The 25,345-nt window shown below is 33.4% G+C and overlaps 1 protein-coding gene across 1 annotated transcript; it reads left to right on the top strand.

The window, feature by feature from the left end:
• The first annotated feature begins 452 nt into the window (after positions 1 to 452).
• Positions 453 to 22,621, top strand: Magi (membrane associated guanylate kinase, WW and PDZ domain containing protein magi). Its single transcript, XM_089710200.1, has 21 exons — positions 453 to 1,244; positions 2,167 to 2,366; positions 2,839 to 2,945; positions 4,359 to 4,458; positions 4,802 to 4,933; positions 5,381 to 5,498; positions 11,347 to 11,510; positions 12,795 to 12,919; positions 13,597 to 13,698; positions 14,084 to 14,195; positions 14,535 to 14,651; positions 14,972 to 15,484; positions 16,334 to 16,447; positions 17,186 to 17,321; positions 18,076 to 18,181; positions 19,272 to 19,407; positions 20,153 to 20,277; positions 20,678 to 20,769; positions 21,106 to 21,192; positions 22,001 to 22,128; positions 22,434 to 22,621. The coding sequence occupies exons 1-21, from the start codon at positions 1,033 to 1,035 to the stop codon at positions 22,607 to 22,609; spliced, it is 3,102 nt and encodes a 1,033-aa protein (XP_089566326.1). The 5' UTR covers positions 453 to 1,032; the 3' UTR covers positions 22,610 to 22,621.
• Positions 22,622 to 25,345: the final 2,724 nt, after the last annotated feature.

Raw genomic sequence — 25,345 nt, 5'->3', positions numbered from 1 at the left:
ATTGACACAAAATTGTAGCGACGTCAGTTCTTTAAATAAGAAAATGTTTATTTTGTTTAGAATGGTTTATCAGTAAAATCAAATCTTAAAATTAGTTGCATCGGTCATTATTATTATAAATATGTAATCGTAATTGAAAAAAGTTAAGCAAATGTGCAGTTCTAACAAAACGAAATATCATGTTATTCTATGTCGTCGTTACTAGGTTACGTTGTTGAATTTTGTTGAACTGTCAAATGTTGCCTATTAAAATGGCTCTACTATAATACAATTGCTTACAAAATACGACATTTATTTTTGTATATTCTCCGCAATCACGAAACACATCTTGATGAAAGGCCTAATAATTTTAACAATTTTGCCCACTTCAGAGCATTTTACCTATTAATATTTTAATTTCTTTACGGGCAAGAATAACGATATTTCATTCAGCTACCTGTCGAGAGTCGAGACTCGAGTGTCGACTGTCCTATTCGCTCCCTTCAACTTGTTGCACCTACTTTCAAAAAGTTAAGAATTTACCTGTTTTCTGTGAGAAAGTGAACTTGTTATCTAATTAGCATGTTAAAAGGCATCCGTTTCTCATTTAGTGTTATCTGATTATCGCGTACGATCGACGTACGTGCGTTTAATTACGTGATGTTTTTAAAGAATTCGTTATGATGCACCTGCAGTGCAGATATCTGTCGTTGTTAAACGCAACATGCAACGTACTTATTGTATTGTAATTATGACACGGCTGAACGGTGAATTAAGAAAATCCAGTTAGCGTAGCTACGTGGAACTGTATTAATAATAATAAGTGCATGACAATCGTGGAGTCATCTTCTAAAATGACTCATATCTGGTCAGTGGTATGCCCGCATGCCGCTATTGTTTTGTTTTTGTGGAACCAAAAATTCGATGAGTAAACAGTGAAGAATGCTGGCTATTTACAAAAACAAGATAATGTTCTATATTTGAAATTGGGAACAGGCTCAGTGTTTGTAAACGGTTTTGATGATGAAAGTGGATCAGATTATATTATAAGCAATGGCTCAGAGTTCAGTGGATTCTGATAGACTTTCTTCAGCTGGGATATCAACTCACAGTTCAGGCACAGCAGGCACTGTAGGTGGTTCAGTTGTTGGAGTCAGAGTTGGTGATCAAGTTCATAAGAGAGAAGATGAAGATGACTACCTGGGGCCATTACCTCCAATGTGGGAGAAAGCATTTACACCTTCAGGAGAGAGGTATTTCATAGAGTAAGTTTATAATTTCAATAACATAATAACATACATCTAAGTATAGCTTTTTAATCTAACATATTCAACTGGTTTGCAACATTTAAAAACATACTATATTGCTGTTAATGTGCCCTAACAACAATAATTTGTTTACTAATACAACAAATATGTGAATAGAAAATCTATTTATCAATAAAAACAAACCAGAAGTAATGTAGGAAGTGATTTCACTAGTCTATAACTCAGCTGATAATTGCCATATATGCATATTCTAGTATAGGATAATTCACATAATGTAGGAATAGATAGCCAATATTTCCAATTCAATGAGTAGAAAATCTGTATTGAATCAGATCAGTCAGAGTAAACACTGTGTAAATATTGTGTGCTGAAAAACAGATGGTGTGCTAATTCCGATTTAGCATATGTGTTACAAGAAGTGAGCACTCGTCAGTTTTTTATATAAAAATGGTGTTCCGAGTGCTTTTTTGTTATAATAAAAAGATATCAAAGAAGAGGTAATTATAGTTTAGTGTATTTTAATGTTAGCTATGATTGTTTAGTAATGATTAATGATTCCTGTTCTAAACATGAACAGTAAATGCAATAAGAAACTTCTTTGTTTGCTTCATATTTATATCTTTTAACTTTTTTGACCTTGTATATATTTTTAAAATTTAAATGTTTAAACTTAAAGAAATAGAAAAACATGTAGTTTAGTAGTGTATTATAATTTTCATAAAAAATAATAAAAGAACTTTGACCAGACTACTAGCATTTACTGTTATTTTAATCATTTTGTGTAACCGTAACACTGAAAGCGTCACTAAAATTGTTATTAACTAGCAATTTTTAACCAGGTAATATAGATTATATTATTAGAAATAGTTCTATTTGCTTATTTCGATTCATAACACCACCATAAAACCAATATTTACAGCTACAACACTGGCACATCCCATTGGCTGGACCCTCGCCTGGCTAGAGTACGAAAGCATTCCCTCGGTGAATGCAGTGAGGATGAGCTTCCTTACGGTTGGGAAAGAGTCACTGACGAAAGATATGGGTCTTACTATGTAGACCATATCAATAGACGCACACAGTATGAGAACCCTGTGTTACAAGCTAGACGGCTCAGAGGTATAAAAATTAACATAATTTTGTTTTGTAGGATTGTATTAACCTTGCTTTAAGTTACAAAAAACATACAAAAAAGCATGCATAAATGATAATTTTTGCCTTGATAATTATGTTTTTAAATCTCTTTAAGTCTTAGCTATACTCAACTCATCTATTAAAATAAATTGCATATTTACTTTACCATTTACTCTTATACAATATGGTAATATGCAAATTCAATTTTTTTTATTTCCAATTAAGTATTAACAAACATAAAATAACTAACTATATTTTTATCAAATACAAATAAATGACTGCTCTTTTTTCAGCTTTTAGATTACTCTGTTCAGATGCAAACAATTGAAAATTTAAACAGTCTTTTATAATTAAGTAAACATATATTTAGTACTGTTGCCATAAAATCTAGTAGGAAATTAGTATAGTAAAGCTACATCATGCTTTTAGATTCAAATCTAATCATCATAATTTTTAGCTGAGAAAATGGCCGCAGAAAATAACAACAATACATCCAATGGGACACCACCAACTGGTGAATTACGAGGGGAGAGGTTTTCACTCACACTCACTAAAGGAACTCAGGTATTTTATTTATTTGCATATTATTTGATTTCAATATTATGTTTTTATGGTCCTGTTATGATAAAATCTTCTTTGTAAATGTTGAAACGATGGAAAATAATATCATATCTCTTTAATAATTTAAAAGGTATAATAGAAATATCAATTAAATATATGATCAAAATAAATCACAAAAGGCTTTTTTTGTAAAAAAATTTTGTGTTCTTGTGTCATGTCCTTCCTCTATGCCTTAATAGTTGTATAAAGCTATTTTTATATTTATAATATTACTAGTGGTCCGCCCCAGCTTCGCTCGTGGTACCTACATGTTTAAACTATCCTATCTCTCAAGTTGGATCAAACTGCACATGGTGTGCGAATTTTATTGTAATCGGTTAGGTGGTTTAGGAGTCCATTGAGGACAAACATTGTGACACGAGATTTATATATATTAGGGTACTAGCTTCCGCCCGCGACTCCGTCCGCGCGGATGTCGGTCTTCGCGTGGATGGTTTATTTCTCCATTTTGAGTAACTCTGACTATGACATCTTATAAATATCTATTGGACCCAAATACGGCTAGGCCTTTAATAATACGCAACGTGTGTTCGCGGTTCTACAGAACAACGTCTATGGATAAAACTGAAAAATTAAGATTAATTTTTTTTCTACGTATTTTTCCAGGATAAAAAGTATCCTATTTTACGCCCAGGATAATAAGGTATAATTATACCAAGTTTCATCGAAATCGAACCGGTAGTTTTCACGTGATGTCTTCACATACAGACAGGCAGACAGACAAAAAATGTTTTAATCACATATTTGCGTTTGGTATCGATCCTCCCCACCCCCTGCTATTATTTTTTCAATATTTTCAATGTACAGAATTGACCCTTCTACAGATTTATTATATGTATAGATTAGAAAATATAAAAATAATTTATACAGGCATATACAAATTATTTGCACAATTTCTCTTCCTATAAATTCATTTGTAATCGAGGATCAGTGACCGCAACAAACATAATTAAATTTTAAACAATTATCACATGACAAAAGGCTCTATTTATTCAGCAGTACACAAAATATATTTATATTCAAATGATAAAAGAGTTATTGTCTATTGTTTAATTTATGTTTACATTGTCTATGACACCAATTTGTTATGGTACTTATACTTTATTAAATTAATTAATATTGGAAGAGAAATGAAACAATATATGATATAATTTCTATTATTTGTGAAGTTGAATATTCATAAAGTTTCTAGAAATTCATGTTTCTCGTAATTGAAATCGAAATTTTCCTGCTAAATAGATTATAATTTACATAAGTACTATGATATTAATAAACATAAATGTTTTTTCCTTTGTTATATATTGTACACTGTTTAATTAAATACATTTATTACAAATTATGTTAATTTCTAAACAGGGTCTTGGCTTCACATTAATCGGTGCGGAAGGTTCTCCAGAAACAGAAGGATACCTTCAAATACGCAGTATCGTACCTCATAGTCCTGCTTGGATTGATGGTAAGTTGAAATATATGTAAATTTATTATATGTATTTATGATTTATCTTTATATGCTGATATTTTTATTATATATAGAGATTCACAAAATGATGTTTGAAATATTTATTCAATCTCATTACATTTTTAAAGTAAAGATCATCAATTTCTAATCGCGTTAAATTAAACAAAAGAAACTTCTGCTTACTTTTCTTAGATACTTGATCTACCAGTTTTTTTCTCTATAACAAAATAAGTACATAGTACAAAGGTATTATGAATACAATAGTCTTATGTTGTGCCATTATACATATATTTTTAATTACTTCATACCATAAACATTTTTAAATATTATTATTTACCAGGTGCTCTCCGACCCGGCGATGTCATAGTGGGTGTTGGTAACCGCGGTGTTCGTGGTTTGACGCATGCGCAGGTAGCTCAGATCTTCCAAGGGATTGCCGCTGGGAGTGACGTCACACTTCATTTTGTTAGAGGTATGTTTGAGGCTTAAACTCAAACGTTTTTTATTCAATTTGACTTTTTTAGAAGCACTTTTGAAGAGTCATAACATTTTTTTTTGTTATGTATTTTATGGAGTTTATAAATTATAATATTAATTGCCAATTGAGACAATAAAAGACACAAAATAAGATTATTTACTCTGAAATTCTAATTGTATTCACAGAAGTTTTGAAATCCCAAAAATTTACTGAAAAAGATAAGAATAAAAAGCATCACTGAGTAGGTATTTGAAAATTAACGAAATAATGTATTCTGTCTCCACCAACTTAATAAACATAAATCATAATTGAAATATTTTTTTTGTCCATTTATGTTTTACAATTAATTTACTATCGTGGGTCCCCAACGAATTGAAATACATATTTTATGGACAGTTCTTAGAAAGTTAACTAGTAATTTAATTAATTTAATTGTTACAGGTTATCCATTAACATTTGACTCGGAGGACCCCAACACAAGGGTGCTCAGTACATTAGCGGTTGATGCGAGCAGCGATGCAGTGGCTATGCAACAACTTACAAGAGCTTTACGCACAAGGTAATAAACAAGAGTTTTTCAGGCTCCTGAAAAACAGTTTACAACTATATTAGGAGCCTGGGTCATTAAATTTTTGTAAGATATATCTAATGGTGCAAATAAATGATTTATTTATTATTTATTATTATTATTATTATCTAGTACATATTTATGGCTAATATTGATTATTGGTAAAACTTCCGAGCGTCGATGTTTAATCTATACTTATATTATAAAGCTGAAGAGTTTGTTTGTTTTAACGCGCTAATCTCGGGAACGACTGGTCCGATTTGAAAAATTCTTTCGGTGTTAGATAACCCATTTATCGAGGAATATAAGGCTATATATCATCACGATAAAACCAACGGGAGTGGAGCCGCGCGGCACAGCTAGTACTGTATAATGTAGAAATTAATTTCGCTCATTCAAAAACTCTGCCTAATACGTGCATGAGCAGAGTTTTGCTTTGGACAATTTTTGAGTGTGATTACGCTTGTGCGTCTTTTTTTGTATTAATGATTGTGCCTCTAGTTCTAAATAGTACATTATTAATAAATAAATAAAATAAAAATAAAAATCGTTTATTTCGAAACAATACATAAATACAAAAACAAATTAGACACGACGATCGCCTCAACTAGGAACATACCTGTGCTAGAGACGATCGACGCCTTCCTCTCCAGACTTAGCCAGTATTGTTTAGTTAACTTATATACTAGTAGACTTTACATATTTTATAAAGTACAGAATAATAAGAAACAAATTGATTTTTTAAATAAGGTTAATAATAACATTTCGGGCATGCAGTTTGTGTGGGTGTGTGTGTGTGTGTGTGTGCGTGTGTGTGTGTGTAAGTGTGTGTGTGTGTAAGTGTTGGTGTTTGTGAGTGTGCGTGTGTGTTGTGTATGTTCGGTTATTTGAGAGATTGTGTGAATATGCGGATTCTTTATATATATTTTATGCGTGATTGGGATTAAACTTTCATAAAATCTTCAGTTTCGCTGTAAGACAAGGTAAGTAACAAATTGGTAATTTTAATTTTCAATTCTGATAAGGTCAAATTACGAACGTTTAATATTTTATTAATTTTATTATATAGAAGTGGGCTCAAAAAGTCATGGAATCGTTTTGCAGCTGCAGTGCGGACAAATGGTAAGTTGAAAACTTTATCCTTGCGCCTTTTTTCAACTTTTATTTCATGCCAATTTGTCTGCTTATGGAAAGCAAGAACACAGTTAAGTATGAAGAGCTTTCTAATTGATAGTAACTTACATTCATTGTAAAGGGCTGTAGTGGGATAATATATGGGCTTAGCTATCATGACTTTTAATATCGCTCTTTGTGCTCTTTCTACTTTCAACATTAACGTTTTAGCCGCTCCACCCCACGATTGAATACAATAGCATAATATCGATTGGCATATTGCATAATAAACCTTTTTAACTACATCTTGGTCAGCTATAGAACGAAGCTTTTTAAATATAACCATAAGTTTGCGAGTACGAGACGACAATAATTTAATATGATGTTTCCAGTTCAGCTGATTGTCCAAGTGCACACCTAGATATTTAACGGTGTCAGCGCTAATTATTTGTCTGCAATCACAAGTTTCACTATCGTGAGTTTGGCATGTATGTGCTGTTATTGTCAAGTTCTTTGGCTGCGAAGTTTTATATAAGGAAAACGTAAGGTACTTTGTTTTATCCAAGTTTAGAGTCAAAACATTATCATTCAACCATGTCATCACTTTAGATAGGCCAGCTTCCGCTGATTTCTTAGTGCTTATCCAGTCATTGCCACTAAAGATGAGAGCCGTGTCATCAGCGAAAGTTACCACATGTCCGTTGGATAGAGATATGTTACATAGCTCATTTATGTACACCAGGAATAATGTGGGGCCTAGTACACTACCCTGTGGCAAACCATAGGTGACGGTACATTCAGAGCTAGTTGTGTATCCAATCTTGACAACCTGCTTTCTGTTTGTAAGGTAACTTGTTAGTAATTGTAGCGGCAACCCTCTGACACCAGCTCTTTCAAGTTTATTCAAGAGTATGGGTATAGACACGGTGTCAAAGGCTTTGGCCAAGTCCAAAAAAATACCAATACAGTTTTTCTTGCTGTCCAGATTGTTCATAATATGGCTTGTTAAATCATTTACGGCGTCATTTGTCGACTTACCTCTGAGAAAACCGTATTGATGTTTTGAGAAGAAATTATTTTTATTGAGAAAACCAGAAAGTCTAAAATAAATTATTTTTTCCAATATTTTAGATATTGCGGGTAATACAGATATAGGGCGATAATTGTGGATTAAATTTAAGTCTCCATTTTTATAAATTGGATGAATAAGGGCAGTTTTGAATGAATTTGGAAAAACTCCGGATCGCAATGAGAGGTTACAGATATGAGTAAGGACTGGCACAAGAGAATCTTTACATAGTTTCAATATTTTAGAAGGGATATTGTCATAACCCGTGGCACTGTCAGCTTTTAAACTATTTAATATGTCACTTATTTCATATATATCGGTATCCCTCAAGCCCATAGAATCGCAGGGTACTTGGATGTTATGCATAGAATTTGGATCATTTACCTTTATGTTCACGTCTTTTAAAATATTTTCTGCCATATTTTTTCCTACATTAACAAAATATTCATTTATATCGTTAATAGTCTGATTATGCCTCAGGAGTTCCAAGTTGTCTTTTTTCGAAGATGTCATATTAGTAAATTCCTTAATAAGCTTCCACGTTTGTTTGTCGTTCTTCTTGCATTTATTCAATTCCGCTTTCTCGTATGCTTGCTTTACTTTTTTTAGAACATTGCAACAGAAGTTTCTATAGCGACGGTAGATGATATGTAAGGATTGATTGCCAGGTTGTTTCTTCAGCTTCAGATGCATTCTATCCCTAGTTCGTATGCAACGCAAGAGGCCTGGTGTAATCCACGGTTTCCTTGGTACAAAGTTCCTAGAGATTACTTTGTAAATCACATTGCTTTGTATAACCGTTTGCAAATATGTAGTCAGCGCTTCAGAGGCAAGATTTACGTCAGTTAGCTGAAGAATATCGCTAAAATTATTAGCTCTAATTTGATCCAGTACATTGTCATAATTTATCCTGGTCACAGTTACGGACTTTGTTTTATTAATTTTTATTTTTTCCGTCCATAGCAAAACAGCAGCGTGATCTGTAACCGAGGAATTAATAACAACAGTATTACATGGCAGGCGAGATTTAAGCAAAACATGATCGAGCGCACTGTTACCTCGAGTTGAGTACCTGTGGGCAGGTAAGAGCCCATGGATAGCCATGGTATTTAAATAATCTTCGATCCTGGGATCGGTGCTAGTCTCAGTTATATTAATATTCAAATCTCCAATGACAACCAAATTCACAAAAGAGGTAAGCGTAGATAATAGGTCACTTAGAGATTCTAGAAAATTATTGATTAAACGAGTCGCTGGGGATCGATATATGGCAATTATAGCTGTGTTGTTGTTTAGTTTGATAACCAAAGTGTTGGCGTCATGAATGATACTTTCCGATACAGTGGCTCCCACTAACGTGTTGCGTAGGTAGACAACAACACCATCATTTTGAGATGGACAATGATTGGTGGCATAAGAATTATATCCAGATAGCGATGGTATACTTGGCAGCTGTTTTAACCAACATTCCGTTAGTATAATAATATCAATATCTATATTAATTTGTTTAAGGAAAATTTCAAATTGAGGTAAGTTTTTTGATATGCTACGTATATTCTGTGTTAAAACGGTAAGTTTACACGTCTCCTTATTAACAAAGTCTCGAACCCGTTCAGTATTACATATCATTGAATTAGAGACAAGATAGTTATCTAAGTCTCGATTAAGGTCATTTGCGTGAATAGCCATGATATTAAGTTATAAAAGGGGAGATATTCGTCACAGTAGTTGGACTAATTATTTTAATATAATTTTTTTGACCCAGAATCTTTAAACGGAACGCAACCACAGTGTAGTATGAATTTTTAACAATGCATATCTCGCTTAAGTTAGATAAACATGGCCATATTATTATAGTTGCAATTTTAACATTAGTACTTGGGTAGCATAAACTGATTATTTTTTTTCTGATTGAAAACGTTATTGAAAGTAAACCGCACATTAGTGTATGAATAAGGGGTGGAACCAGGGTAAATGTGTAGTAGTGTAATGAGTAGTGTAATTTGGTTTTTGTGTACTTATTGTAGTATTTTAACATATTATACAAGTAACATAAGTTTAAATCAAAGCTAAAAGTATCCAACATTATTCGAATTATGGTATATATAACATTCTTTATTTTAAAAATATTTATATTGGCAAAACATATCTTATACAAAATAATTTGAAAGTACATATAAATATTAATAATTCTAACGTATTTGAAGTTTTTACATATAGATTTAAGTACAAAATTTTGTCTGTGTAATAATTTTGACGAGTAACACAAGTTAATAACTAAAAATAGTCAATCTTCATTTATTTTCAGTAAATCTTCTTCGGTATTTATGCGAATTAGGGGGCTACCGTCTTTTTGTCTTAAGTAGATGTATCCATGTGAAGTCCAACAATATTTAAAGCCTTTTTGTTTAGATATTTCTTTGGTTTTCATAAATAATCTTTTTGTTTGCGGGATCAAACTTTCGGAAATATAAACTTGTGTTTTAGATCCCGAAATTCCAAGGAGTGATGAATTTATTCTGTTGCTACTATTGCTCTTGTTATAATTTTTCACGGACATAAGAAATTGGTCGCGGATTAATACATTGGTAAATTCGAGAATAATAGGCTTTGTTTCAGATTTAGTTCTTGAGCGATAGATATCACGGATTTGACAAGGATCGATTTTGCATTGAATGTTGTTGTTTAGAGTCTGTACCATTTGAAGTAGATCAGTTTTGTTCTCTTTTTCATTTATCGGGACATTACGTATCTCTACACAAGTAAGGCGTGAGTTACGCTGAAAACTTTCGATTTTAGATTCGAGTAATTTTATGTGAGCGCGATCCGATTTATGCTCGTTTTCTAAAGTTTTGAATTTAATCGATAAGTCGTCATATTGGTGTGATAAAAATTCCAGGGATGTTTTTAATTCTGTGTTTGTCTTGCGTATCTCCGTAATTTCGCTGAGAACTTGAGCAATCATTGAAATCATTTCATCTTGTTTATCGAGGTGTTGCACTGGAGAGTTGCTAGGCCGCTGGCGCTTAGATCGTGGAACCGACGCGGACATTGCGCTCACTGCGCCATCTGAAGTTTTAGGCGGCGTACGTTGCATGTTGACGATAGTGTTGATGTAGTTAGTAGACTCACCGGTACCAGGCGCACAGGATTCAAAGGATGTTATTCGTAGTTCCCACTCACCAGTGGTAAGCCGTCAAGCAGCGGGGCGGATGTAATTGGCAGGATACCGTTGAGGGCGGCGCTCGCGCAGGCAACAGTGGGCGGGGCGCGAAGTGAAGAAGGGCAAGTGGGGATCACCACGTACCAGGCGTTCAGCCACAGAAGAGATCGTTCAGTTAGCACGAAAATAACTTCTACAAACTTATGCACTCCTATTTTTTTACTTCAGTTATTGTGAATTAACTATTTTTGTGAATTTTGAAAAAAACTGGCACTAATTATTTAAGCACGTCTACTCCACGTAGAGGTCCGGGGGGAAGAGGTATTGAGTTAGTCCATTGAAAAGTTACATTTGGGGTTGCATTTTTAGAGGACGCAATTTTATTTTTTTGATGTGTTTTATTTCCACAAATAATGTAACATTTCAATGGACTAAGTTATATTCTCAAATCATAGACTTGAGAATTAATATTTAAATTTGTTTGTTTGTATCAGGTTCCACCTAGAATCTCCCGAAGGTCGTGACGTACCAGACAGCAGGGAAGGTGCCCAACGGCGTCTGTTATCACGGTCCTTTGATCTGGACGAACTTCCCGCGGATACTACTTCGTTGCCCCCGCGTTGTCCGTCTGCTGATCACCTGCTAACACTGGCTTCTGGTAAATGACCCTTCAATAATAATAGTTTAAAAAAACTAAAAAACACGCTTTTTATAAAAAACCGAACTAAAAAATAGAAAATTTTATCAAATTAGTGTATTGTCATCGGTCCTCAAGAAATCTACAAAGTTTGAACGAAATCTGGCCGTTTAAAGTGGGTCAAAATCGCGCCCAAAAAAGTCGGTTACAAACAAACATACAGGTGAAGCTAATATAAAGCGTGTAAAAAAGGAAATTAATATAGCAATAGTGGCTAGATTCTTCTAAGCCGGACGCTTGATAGCAATACTTTTAATGTTTTGTCGATAAGATCACATTGCCATTCATTTCATCATCAGGTGTTGTCATGTCCAATGTTATATATTATAAATTCATAATGTATAATGTGTGACATAACTTGAATGAATAATGTAATATAAAAATAAATCCATACTAATATTATAAATGCGAAAGTAACTCTGTCTGTCTGTTACTCAATCACGCCTAAACTACTGAACCAATTTACATGAAATTTGGTATGGAGATATTTTGATACCCGAGAAAGGACATAGGCTACCTTTTATTGCGAAATATGTACCACGGTCGAAGCCGGGTCGGACCTCTAGTAAGAAATAAAGAAAGAATAAATTGATTTCCGGAATAAAGTACACACACAAGAAGAAACACTGTTATTCTCATAACTCAATCTTTGCGAATCACCCGCTTATCATTTTATATAATGTATATCTTCTTATATATATAAAAATGAATCGCAAAATGTGTTGGTAAGCGCATAACTCGAGAACGGCTGAACCGATTTCGATAATTCTTTTTTTATTTTATTCCTTGAAGTACGAGGATGGTTCTTATGTAGAGAAAACGTAAATATGTACCACGGGCGAAGCCGGGGCGGACCGCTAGTAGTATACAAATTTCTCCAATTTGATACAAATGAAGTTGAAATATCAATATAGTTTGTACAATATATTTAAATTAGGGTTACTAACTTCGATAAAATTTTCTTTTATGTCCCCATAACCCATTTTTACACGCTTTATATTAGCTTCACCTGTATGTTTGTTTGTAACCGACTTCTTTGGGCGCGATTTTGACCCACTTAAACGGCCAGATTTCGTTCAAACTTTGTAGATTTATTGAGGACCGATGACAATACACTAATTTGATAAAATTTTCTATTTTTTAGTTCGGTTTTCTATAAAAAGCGTGTTTTTTTAGTTTTTTTAAACTATTATTCATAGATAATAAACTATACAAAATGTATTTATGTCTATTTTGATCCCACAGATCACCAACACCGCAGTGCAGCTACAAACGAGCCGGGTCGTGAATTAGTGCTCACTTTACGGCGTGGGGCCGCTGGTTTTGGTTTTACTATAGCCGATAGTGTACATGGTCAGAAGGTTAAGAAGGTAAATTATTATTAATCCATACTAATATAATGAATGCGAAAGTAACTCTGTCTGTCTGTCTGTTACTCAATCACGCCTTAACTACTGAATCAATTTGCATGAAATTTGGTATGGGGATTTTTTGATACCCGAGAAAGGACATCTACTTTTTATACCGGGAAAATGACGCAATCCCGGAAATCCCACGGGAACGGGAACTATGCGGGTTTTTCTTTGACTGCGCGGGCGTAGCCGTGGGCGGAAACCTAGTTATTGATATAATAATTAAGTTTGATCATTTATAACAGCAGCATACACAATCAGCAACAAAAAACGTGCAAATTGTTGTTGACCAGCAGACTATTTGAAAATTTATTGGTGTTAGTATGTTTTGTGAATATGTACATCTTAAATGGCTAATAAGCCTTATTTTGCTATTTAGTTGTTTTAAATTATCTAAGAGTTGTAGAAATTGTTATTCAAGGTATGGAAATTCATTTCGCTTGCACTAAATTGGAATGTAAATGATTTCTTTATTTCATTATAGTCACTAAAATCATTTTATTTCAAGAAAAATACTAAACAAGAAAACAAGAAACTATAATAAGTTTTGTATCAATTTTAAATTCTTTAAATTTCTACTATCACCTACCATTTCTTCAACCTAACTTATTATTAACATGGTAATTAATTTACAGGTGTTAGACTTAGGCCGTTGCGCAGGATTGCGTGAAGGAGACTTGCTATTGCAAATTGGTGAGACAGACGTGAGACATACACCTCATCAAAGGGTTGTACAGGTGAAATATTATATATTATACTATAGTGTTTGAGATATTAATAATAGACTCAATCAATTTGATTTGAAAAGTAGTTAGTTACTTAAAAGTAGTGCGGTAGGCATACAAGTAAAGCCATGAATGAAAATATGAAAGGAAATTAAAATGTGCAAAAATACTATGTCAAAAATTAGACAAATGTAAATCCTCTGTTTTAAGAGTGTTTAATAATGGATACATATTTAGTTATAATTTATTTCGGAAATTTAAACAAAGGTCAATATTACACAATATCTTATACAGCTTTCATTAATAGATCAACGAACTTTGAAAATTATAATAAAACGTACATAAATATTTTGTCCAACAACCATGATCATAATCATAATTGAAATTTAATTTTCAGGTACTAAAAGAGTGTCCAGCGATGTCTGAAACAACGTTACGCGTGTGGAGAAAGAACACTATAACTAGGGCTCCCCGGAGCCGCTCAGCTACACGGGTGCAACCTACCAATAGTTAGTATACAAATATTGACATTTTTATGTATAAAAATCTTATATAAACACATTAATATACTATAAACAATAAAACTCAAAATCACGTTCAGAAATTGTCCGAAGCTAAACTCTACCCACGTGTCTATAAGGCAGAGTTTTCTAATTAATGATACAATAAACTTTTAACGTTATTGCCACGAAATAAAGAGTTTATTACAATGAAAGGTCTTTACAATACCGCTCGTACATTCTTTGACGATCTTTTATCAGGTGATTGTAAGTCTAGTTGTTAATATTACGTCAAATGACGATTTTTTTTTCTAGTTTTTATACTAATAAAATAACTTTGTATTTTAGATAACGCAGCAAATACTCAATTGGGTAGAAGCAAGACTCCCACCGCGGAACAGTTGCGGTCACCAGCATTGAACTCAACAGATACTGCGAGGGGCAGACAGAATGAAATGAACTCTGGTACGCTTTTTATTTATTAATGTTATTATCTGATATTTATAGTTAGCTTATTTGCCAGTTAAAATAAGAAAATCAGTAGAAACTATAAATAAGCCTTGAATGCAAGCAATGTTGGAGTTTAAACTCGTATTTCAATATTAAAACAACTTTGGTGATGTTTTTCTATAATATCAATCATGTAATGAAATCTTGAATGAGCCGTCCTTAAAAAGATATAATTAATTTGCTATGATGATTTATAAGATTTAAATTTAAGATTGTTCTTCATACTACAAACAAAGATACACGAGTATCAAATAATAAATATACAATAATTACAGTGGAAGCAACCTACGCAGTGCCAGAACACAAATCCCGTGAAACCCGCGAGAGCATAATGGACAGACGACGCAGAAGCAGCACCCCAGGCGCCAGACTAACTTTACCTGTAGTCACACCGTGGAGCGAACAGACAGACAACTGGAATGAACGAGAAACCTGGATAGATAACTCGAATAATATAAGAAATTGGGCGGAAAACGCGCAGAAATGGGACGAAAACGGCCAGAAATGGGACGGGGCTAGCCAGAAATGGGATGGTTCCAGTCAAAAGTGGGACGGCACAAGCCAAAAGTGGGATGGTACAAGCCAAAAGTGGGACGGCACAAGCCAAAAGTGGGACGGGACAAGTCAAAAGTGGGACGGAGAAGGCACTAGTAATGGAAATTGGGAGGGAAATGGGGAAAGGTGGAATAATAATTGGGGAGAACTGCCCACGCCGACTATACATGTGGATATGAATGCTGCGTATTGGAGGGGAAACGCTAGTGTTGCTGATAGCAGTGATAATGGAGGTGAGTCGATTGTTTTTTACTTTTTTGTATAATAAAATACTAACTTAAATTCACTTTAGTATCTTAGTAATATAAATGACAAAGTTCGTAAGAATGTATGGATTTTTATTACATTTTGCAATGATGTAAATTATGTACTATAACACAAGCTAATGAAATATATGCTCTTTGTTCGTAAACGAATCTGCAAAATACAACTAGTGTAATATAAATCAACAAGCAAGTCTTATCTGTTTAGTCGCCAAAACATCAAGTTTTGATACAAATTTATTAAATATAGATTAGACTACATCATAAGGTACTTTTTCATTGAAAAGTAATTCTAATTATAATCAAGGAAAGAAAGGAATACTAAAAACACACTCGACTCTTTCCTTATTTATACATATAGGAAAACAAGTAATCTGTCCTTGTCAACCAAACATATATGGCATTACATATGAAGCTATATTTAAATTTAATCATTCCATTAATATTCAATCGATTGCAATTCCATATTTTTTATTCAATGCAACTATTATTGTTTAAGTTTGATCAAATTTAAATTTGTATTAGTTGCCATTTCGTTCAAAAGAATGTACAAAAGATCATCTACTTTATGCAAACTATAATAATATGTATCAGTTACTAGAAATTATTAAAATAAGTAAAAATAAAAAAAAGACGTGTGGCACTCGGGGACTGCCGCGGTAAAGCTATTGCATGCTATGCCTTCAAGCCACACCTGCGCCCGTCCCCGTGGGGAGCGTGAGGTTTTTCGTTACGCAATTTCTGGATTCGGTCCCCGCGCTCAAGGCCCGCGATAGAAGCTATGGAATAGCTTAAAATAATCTACCAAATCAATTTCAGGTTTCCCAGAAGACGGTCTACTCCATTCCCCCACCACAGCAGCCATAAGTGGTCTTTCGCGACAGTCTCCTTCCACGAGTCGAATAAGACCACACTCACCTTCTAATTCTACTGGTAAGATTAATTTTAAATAATTTTCTTATAACGCATTTCATTAAAGAAACGAATCTTAAATGGCGGCGCTTATCATTCCTTCTCGCTTACACACGCCCGTACGGCATGCAAAAAAAAGGGACAAGTAAAATCACTAAAAAGTTTCTTTAATGAAACGCGTTATAGTAAGATTTGATTGTAAATAAAGATAGAAACAGAAGTTTATACATAGTGGAATTTTGTTATGCCATCCAAAGAATAAGTACTTTTAATCTCTACATAGTATAAAGCAAAGTCGCATCTCGTGTCTGTATGTATGTATATCTTTAAAACTACGGGTTTTGATGCAGTTTTCCTAAAATATAGAGTGATTGATGAGGAAGGTTTTAATATATTATTTATTAGGATTTAGACAAAGCGGACGCAGTCGCGGGCGGAATGCTAGTACTGTATACATAGAAAATTTTACTAAAAGAAAACATGACAGCGTTATTGGAAAAAAAACTGCATTCATAGATTTCCTTAAAAAAAAGTTTCTAAATCACAAATATATACTTTAGGGCCGATTTTTCAATGCTTGGATAAAACTTATCCGTCCAATAAAGTATTACACGATAATACTAAAATGTCACGTAAACTGTCAAATACGGGCAATTAGAATACGTTTTTAAAATGGTAGTTTTATACATTATTCGACGAATAAGTTTTAACCAAGGATTGATAAATCAGCCCTTATAAAATAATAAATTATTTCCCCAGGTCGTCTCCGCAGTAACTCCCCATCAAACAACAGTGCAACAGACAGACTGTTGAACAATTCACCATCTACACGAATGCAGAGTCAATCCCCTTCAAATAATTCGTCAAATGGACGGCTTAAAGGGTCTCCTATGAGGTTTGTTATATTAATATAGATATTATTAAATAATTTTAGAGGTTTAAAAGGTATTTTGGTTTATTAGATTAATTTGTATAAAATTATTTAATGTTGTAAATAAGTTGTACATGATTTTTCTGTTCTTTAGCTTGAATTGTATATAACTAGCATAGATAGTTTGAATATTTTTATGAAATAATTTAAAAATAAATTATCTTAAATCAGTAGTGTATATAGTAATGATTATTTCAAATTTTATAAGCATAATAAATTAATAAATAAATTGTATGGTATTTTTCATTTAAGATTTTGCATGACAATGTGTTTTATTTAGTTTTATATTTTGTTTCACGCTTAATTAAGGCTTAAAACATGTCGACCGATAACTATTGTTATTTATGCAAGGTTTGTACAATAAAAGATTTTATTTTATTTTAAATATTGTAACTTGTTAAATTTAGGTTAGGTTTTATTTTAATTAAAATAAAAACATGTCAATAGGATACCTATACCTATACATTATGTATATGTACCTTTCCGACGGAATATAAATCTGAAATAACTTTTAAACTTATGGCTATTATCATAATGAGTATCCGCAGTTGATTAAGTGTTTCAACATTTAGTGATTCTATTCTAGGACATGGAACATATTATAGTTCTCATTTTCACTAATAATAAACTAACTTCAGGTCTTTTGTGGGTTAATAAAATAATGTTCAGTACTAAACTAATTTACCAAGTAAATAACTAAATAATATGTTTCCTCCAGGCTCGGTGACGCGTCACCATCCCGTCACATCCACTCGCCGGTGTCACATAGATCAGCATACGATGGGGATATGCCGCAACAAGTCTATGTTGCTAACTACCCGCAGGTAATTATTTTTAGATATGTATATTTTATTAAAGAACTAGCGGTCCGTCTCGGCTTCGCCCGTGGTACATACTTACGTTTTCTCTACATAAGAACCATCCACGTACTTCAAGGAAAATAATAAAAAAAGAATTATCGAAATCGGTTCAGCCGTTCTCGAGTTATGCGCTTACCAACACATTTTGCGATTCATCTATTCTATACATATAATAAATCTGTAGAAGGGTCATTTCTGTACATTGAAAATATTGAAAAAATAAATAGCAGGGGGTGTTACTGGATCGATACCAAACCCAAATATGTGATTAAAAAAATTTTTGTCTGTCTGTCTGTCTGTGTGAAGACATCACGTGAAAACTACCGGTTTGATTTCGATGAAACTTGGTATAATTATACCTTATTATCCTGGGCGTAAAATAGGATACTTTTTATCCTGGAAAAATACGTAGAAAAAAAATTAATCTTAATTCTTCAGTTTTATCCATAGACGTTGTTCTGTAGAGTGTAGAACCGCGAACACACGTTCCGTATTATTATAGGCCTAGCCGTATTTGGGTCCAATAGATATTTATAAGATGTCATTGTCAGAGTTACTCAAAATGGAGAAATAAACCATCCACGCGAAGACCGACATCCGCGCGGACGGAGTCGCGGGCGGAAGCTAGTTTTTATATATAAGCTTGTTTGCGCTTAAAGTGTAAGTGTACACTTAAATATGTACTAGTGTAGTGTAGTCAGATATATTCTGTGAAATGATAACAATGAAAATACATAGTACAGTCTTACCTAGTTATTATACCTTAAACATATAAAATGCATAATTCAGTCATTCTGATTAAATAATAAACACAATGGACAGGTGTTTCACATTTAGTATCATTACATTATCGATAAACTTCATATCTAATCTAAAAAGAGAGAGAAGATACTGCGAATTAAATAATTCGATTAAATACTCAAATATTTATAACTGGCTTACAAATATATACTAGAACCTTCCTCTTGAATCACTCTATCTATTAAAAAAACCGCATCAAAATCTGTTGCGCAGTTTTAAAGATTTATAAAATGAAAAACAACAATTTTTCCAGGTGGAAGCCGGCGGTTCGACAGACCCAGAAGCAGATGTTCTAGTTCGACTCGCTCGCGGTTCCGCAGGTTTTGGGTTCCGCATCGTGGGCGGTACTGAAGATGGCAGCAGAGTCGCTGTGGGCTATGTTGTGCCGGGTAAATATTTAAGAATATTAAAAGAAAATAATATGTATTCTTGAATTTATATTTTTTGGTTTTATGGCATTCAAATGCTTTATAAATATAAATTCATAAAGAAGGGAGTCCGCTCGAGTCCCGCCTCGTGATCGAATTTTTTCTATTCTTTAGAAATTTATATATGTATTCTTTGTATAAAAGTGTCTATGAAAAAAGTATTATAAAATGATATGGCACATAACAATAACTTATATAAAATGCTAATGTTAAGAAATTGTTATTTTTGTAAACATTTATAATAACTAGAGCATTTAACTACTATGCCTCTAATCTGATACATATTATGTTCTATTCTTGTGTCGATATACATTTTTTATATTAACACCAATCTTGTTATGAAAGTTTGGTTAACCAAGTTTCAGAAGAACTTGAAAACGGCATTTCTTGAAATACTTCTCATCAAGAAGTTTATATCTAATACTGGAGATTGCACTATGACCATTAACTTGTAACAAGAAAATATGACGTTGAATGACGCCTGTATGTTTTTTTATCCCTTTCACACCTAACTCGGCAAGTTGGTGTGAAAGGGATAAAAAGACATACAGGCGTCATTCAACGGTCATATTTTCTTGTTACAAGTTAATGGGTCATAGTGCAATCTCCAGTGTATTAGATATAAACTTCTTGCTTCTCATCATAAAGAAAGCTCATTCATTTTAATGATTATGTAAATCTTGAATCTAACCATAAAAAATTACAGGCGGTCCAGCAGACGGTCTACTCCGACCGGGCGATCTACTAACATCAGTAGACGGTATACCTTTAAGCGGGGCTACTCACGCTCGTGCTGTCGCGTATGTTTGTCAGGCTGCGTCTAGGGGACATGTAAGTTATATTATATAATCTAATATATAAAATTCCCGTGTCACTGTTAGTTACCATACTCCTCCAAAACGACTGGACCGATTCTAATGAAATTTTCTGTGCATATCGGGTAGGTCTGAGAATCGGCCAACATCTATTTTTCATACCCATAAGTGATAAGAGTAAGGCAGAATAACGTTTGCCGGGACAGCTAGTAAATGAATATGTATATGAATAGTAATAGTAATTATTGTGAAATGGTACTAAGTAAAACGTACGTTTTGAGCGAGGAACTGTCAAAATTTAATGAGATACTTTGATAATTCACGATGTGTTGCTGTAAAAAAACAGAGAAATACAAAATGAAATTGGATTTATATCTTTGATAAAATAAATCAGGTTTTTCCTTCTAATTGACAAGGTAACACTGGGTGTGAGACACAATAGAGCAGATATCCAACCACTGGGATTGCCAGCTGTAGTTCCAACACATCAACACCAGCCACTGCTAACGTAAGTATCGTATTTATATTCACAACTTGCGGTCCGCCCCGGCTTCGCCCGTGGTGCATGTTTACGTTTTCGGACTTCAAGGAATATTATAAAAAAAATTAACGAAATCGGTTCAGCCGTTCCCGAGTTTTGCTAATTATATAAAGATATGAAGAAAAAGCAAAATCTAATTTAATAAATTGTAATATACATATCTAGAGAACAAACCTAGAATAAAACTTTAAGAGGGTTTTACAGACACAAAAGCCAGTGAGTTCTCAAAAGACTACATTTGCCATTATTTTTACCTTATCAATAAATACAACATTTAAAATATTAAACTTATATTTACTTCAGCGCGGAGCCAACAGTACCGCACCCGCCGGCTTCATACAATATCCTACACCCTGCACCCATGTATCCGCCCACTGCACACATGCCTATGTAAGTAACATTTTCTAAATAAACATTACATACTAAAATAATGCGCATCACACACGGTGAAGATACTAGAATACGCCATCCTGTTACAAATGACCCCAAAATTTCGAGTCATTTGTAACAGGATGGCGGTTCTACAGGGGTCTTATTACGCGATGACAAAAAGAAAAATGATGGTCAGAACGCTGATACCGGATACCTTAAGATACTATAACGTTTTATATTAGAGAATCTTAACATAAAATACATATTATAGTATCTTCACCGTGTGTGACGCGCTTTACTATACCTCACAATGGCCTAATAAAGTCGACAAAAGATTAAAATGTCTGAGGGGCGTTTGCATAAAATATTATTTCAAATTAACACCTTATCTCGTAGCAGTAACCTTATCTCGTCAAAATTATATTGTACACGTGCATTCTTAAACTCTGCCTAATAGTCTTATAGGCAGAGTTTGGCGTGGGACACATTTTCAGCGTCAGGTCTAGTTGTTTATTGTTTCTGTAATAACAAGTAAATAAAATTTTAATGTGATATTTTATTTTCCGCCAAATATATATATTCATAAATGTGCAACTATTTCGAACAACCCTTCTCGTTATCAGGTCACAGACCTACTTTCCATCCCCTATTTCATTCATCAAGTAATCGCTACCCCACTAAGAGATACACAAGTTTGAGAGCATGTGAACATGTCAATGTCAGTCTATAAATTCGGTTGAAACAATTTTTTCTGTATAATAAAAAACTTTTTGTCCACAAATTGTTAACCACTTCCTTATTTTCATTAAAAAATCTTATCAATCAGGTACGGCGTCCAATACGAAGCGAACAGCGGGTGGAATGTACCCTATGACGTCACGGTGACGAGGAACGAGGGGGAGGGGTTCGGTTTCGTCGTCATTTCTTCTACTAACAAGGCCACTAGTACTATTGGTAAGTTCATATTAATTTAATTACAAAATTATGGTTTGTAACAAATAGCAATGCATTGTCACGTTGTAGGGGTGGTTAATAGCAATGCATTGTCACGTTGTAAGGGTGGTTAATAGCAATGCATTGTCACGTTGTAAGGGTGGTTAATAGTAAATAGCAATACGTTGTCAGCGTGGTTAATAGCAATGCGTTGTCACGTTGTGGGGGTGGCTAATGCAATGTGTTGTCACGTTGTAGGTGTGGTTAATAGTAACGAATTATCACGTTATTGGCGTGGTTATTAACAACGAATTTTCATGTTACAGGTCAACTAATCCCCAACTCGCCAGCGGCCCGCTGTGGCCTCTTACACGTGGGCGACACCATTGTGGCGATCAACCGTCTGCCCGTGCTTCGCCTGCCGCACCCCGATGTGGTCGCGCTGATCAAACGCTCCGGCACCACCGTCACGCTCACCGTGCTGCCCACTCGCCCTGACTGACTGACTGACTGACTGACGACTGAGATGACGACGGACTGATCGACTGACACAGTGGCCATCGCATATTACACGCCAACTATTAAGCGCTGACCACCCGCCCTGACTGACTGACTGACCGACTGATGACTGACTGACATAGTAGCCATCGACCATATAACACGCTAACTATTAAGCCCCGAGTGACTGACTGACTAAGGACATGCTGACTGAAGACTGAGATGACTGTCTGACACCGACTAAACAACTCGCTGACACTGACGTTATAACACGCTGACACTGACGTTACACAACGCCGACACTGACGTTTCAACACACCGAGGCTGACGTTACAACACGCCGACACTGACGTTACAACGCGCTGAGAATGACTGACTTTTTATTGACTGACAAGCTGAATACTTTGTTAATTTCGATTGACTTACTGAACCACTTACATGCTGACATGACTTATGATCACTCTGACTGACTGCATGTCCACTTTTTTCAATAAGTAAGTCCCTTTCAAATAAAAATATCCATATAAAGATATTATCCATTGGCTCATTTTCATTTTGCTTGCAGTATTAAAGAAATCTTGAATTTAATTAAATGTCGTCGCGAATAAATTTAATATCTGTACTTTAAATATATTATAAGTTTAAAAGTACTTGGACCTCCAATGACCGAATTCTCAATTATTGCTAAAAACCTAGCCATTATATTTTTAAATTGAATGAATATTGAAGCATATTGTAAAATGTTTATTTCTACATTTAGTAAGTAATTAATTTAGTATTCAATGAGATAGCTTTAAATATTATAATTAAGTTTCGTTAAGCAATATTAAGTTACATTAAGTAATGCATTTTATTTCTAACTTAATACGCAATTTTTGAATTAGTATTATAATTATTTTATAATGAAAAATGTATAGTTAAGTTTGATAAGGGACCATATTTTTGTGAAACTTGCATTTAAATTTTATATTGACTTCATAATTATTGTATTCATGGAATTATTAAAATTAAATACAACAAAATATGTTACACAGGTATCAATGATCTATTAAATTTTTTATTTGTCTCAATTTATCTTTAAGCCGATTTTATTCCATCATTGCTTATTTTATTGTTTGTATAGTTTATAAGAACCTTTATAATAAAATGTAATAAAATTATGTATAATTATTGTATTGATCTGGCTGCTATATAAACGGTGTTAATTTAGTCACGGATTTAGAGACTTGATACTATTAATTTATTTATGCTATAGTCAAATAATGCAATCATTAATATAGAGAAACAGAATATGTATCGATGTGAAACAGATCTAAATATGTATTTGAGCATAAATTCAAATAAAAGTGTATTAGGTATCTAAAAAGTCACTCTAAATCTGTAGTACTAAGAAAATAGTCTATACTTAGTGCTCAAAAATCATTACTAAGGTAATAAGAATCTCCATTTTGTACTGTACATATACAAAATTAGAAATACGGTCACAAATTTAGTAAGTATTTAGTTTTATATTGACTGACAGTTTGGATAAGGGACCACCGAGGGGAGGAATGTTGTATAAGTACTTATAAAATATTATTTAATAATTCTAATGTAAGCTCTGCGTATATTTTTATGATCCATCGATGTTTTTTCTAAGTTAGTATGAATTTCACCTTTAATAGTTTAATCTCGGCTTTTCATTAGTTTAAAACAATATGGTTATTTTTTAAATTAAAAATTATCTTATGTTTTAATTCATTATTTTGTAACTTTTCATCAATGCCATATAATTTGAAAGTAAAGAGAGATAATGGATCAAAACGTCAGATAATTAAAATTGTTCAAAGATAAATAGTAATTTTATTGAAGTGAAACTTTATTAGGCCCGATGAGCGAAATTACAATTACGCGTCATGGCAATACCGTTATTCATGGAGTAAGGCGACGATTTTAGTATCTTTAAATCTTGCCAAAGAAGTTTCACTTCTGACATGTGTGCTTCGCACACACGCTCTTTTTTATGTAATCGATTGTTCAAAAATACACGCAGAGTCGTAGCTAAAGCAATACCTTTGTGCCTTTACCGCAACCGTTGTCTTGCCCGATGTATAGAATGTTAAATGTTGTCCAAAGATGTGTTGCTCTATTCATGTTGAATCAGCGTTATGTATTGAAGGAATTTAGATATACAGGTTTACTGAATAAATATATATTTTGAGTAGAATTTGCGTTTTTGTTTACTTTCCTATTCCGCTATATTTTTAAGTTACAAAGTATTAAGGTTACCATAGAGTATGGTAATGAGATGTATTAAAATTTTATTACATAAAAGTAAGTACATAGATCTATTATTTTACCACCAAAATAATCAGGTGTTTGTTAATAATTCTTAGTAAATTACTCATATTAGATTATGCGCTTATCGAGCTTATCATAAACTAATGAGAAAACAAAATAAATATTCCACACTAATATAAAGAGAAAGGTTAGTATTTCTGTATGTAACGAATAAACTCAATATTTCATTATCTACTCTCTTAATATGAAACACTCTTTTACCATTGAAAGTTACATCCACAAAACGTAAACTATTTCTCGAGCAAACAATAAAAATATAAAAGATCCAGGCCCAGTTCAATTTTATGAGAATTAATTCAAAATTTACATTAGCAGTTTCAATTTAGAATCTCATAGGTACACAGCACACAGCACACCATGCTTCGGCGACGACAACAATCGTCAAATCAAAAATTCCACA

Source organism: Colias philodice, chromosome 24 (assembly GCF_061535455.1).
Source record: "Colias philodice isolate Cphi_HAF_F1 chromosome 24, ilColPhil1 Martin Lab GWU primary, whole genome shotgun sequence".
In the NCBI taxonomy this organism is placed as follows: Eukaryota; Metazoa; Arthropoda; class Insecta; order Lepidoptera; family Pieridae; genus Colias; species Colias philodice.
Note: the sequence above shows the minus strand (reverse complement) of the source record. Positions and strands in the feature narration are given on the sequence as shown.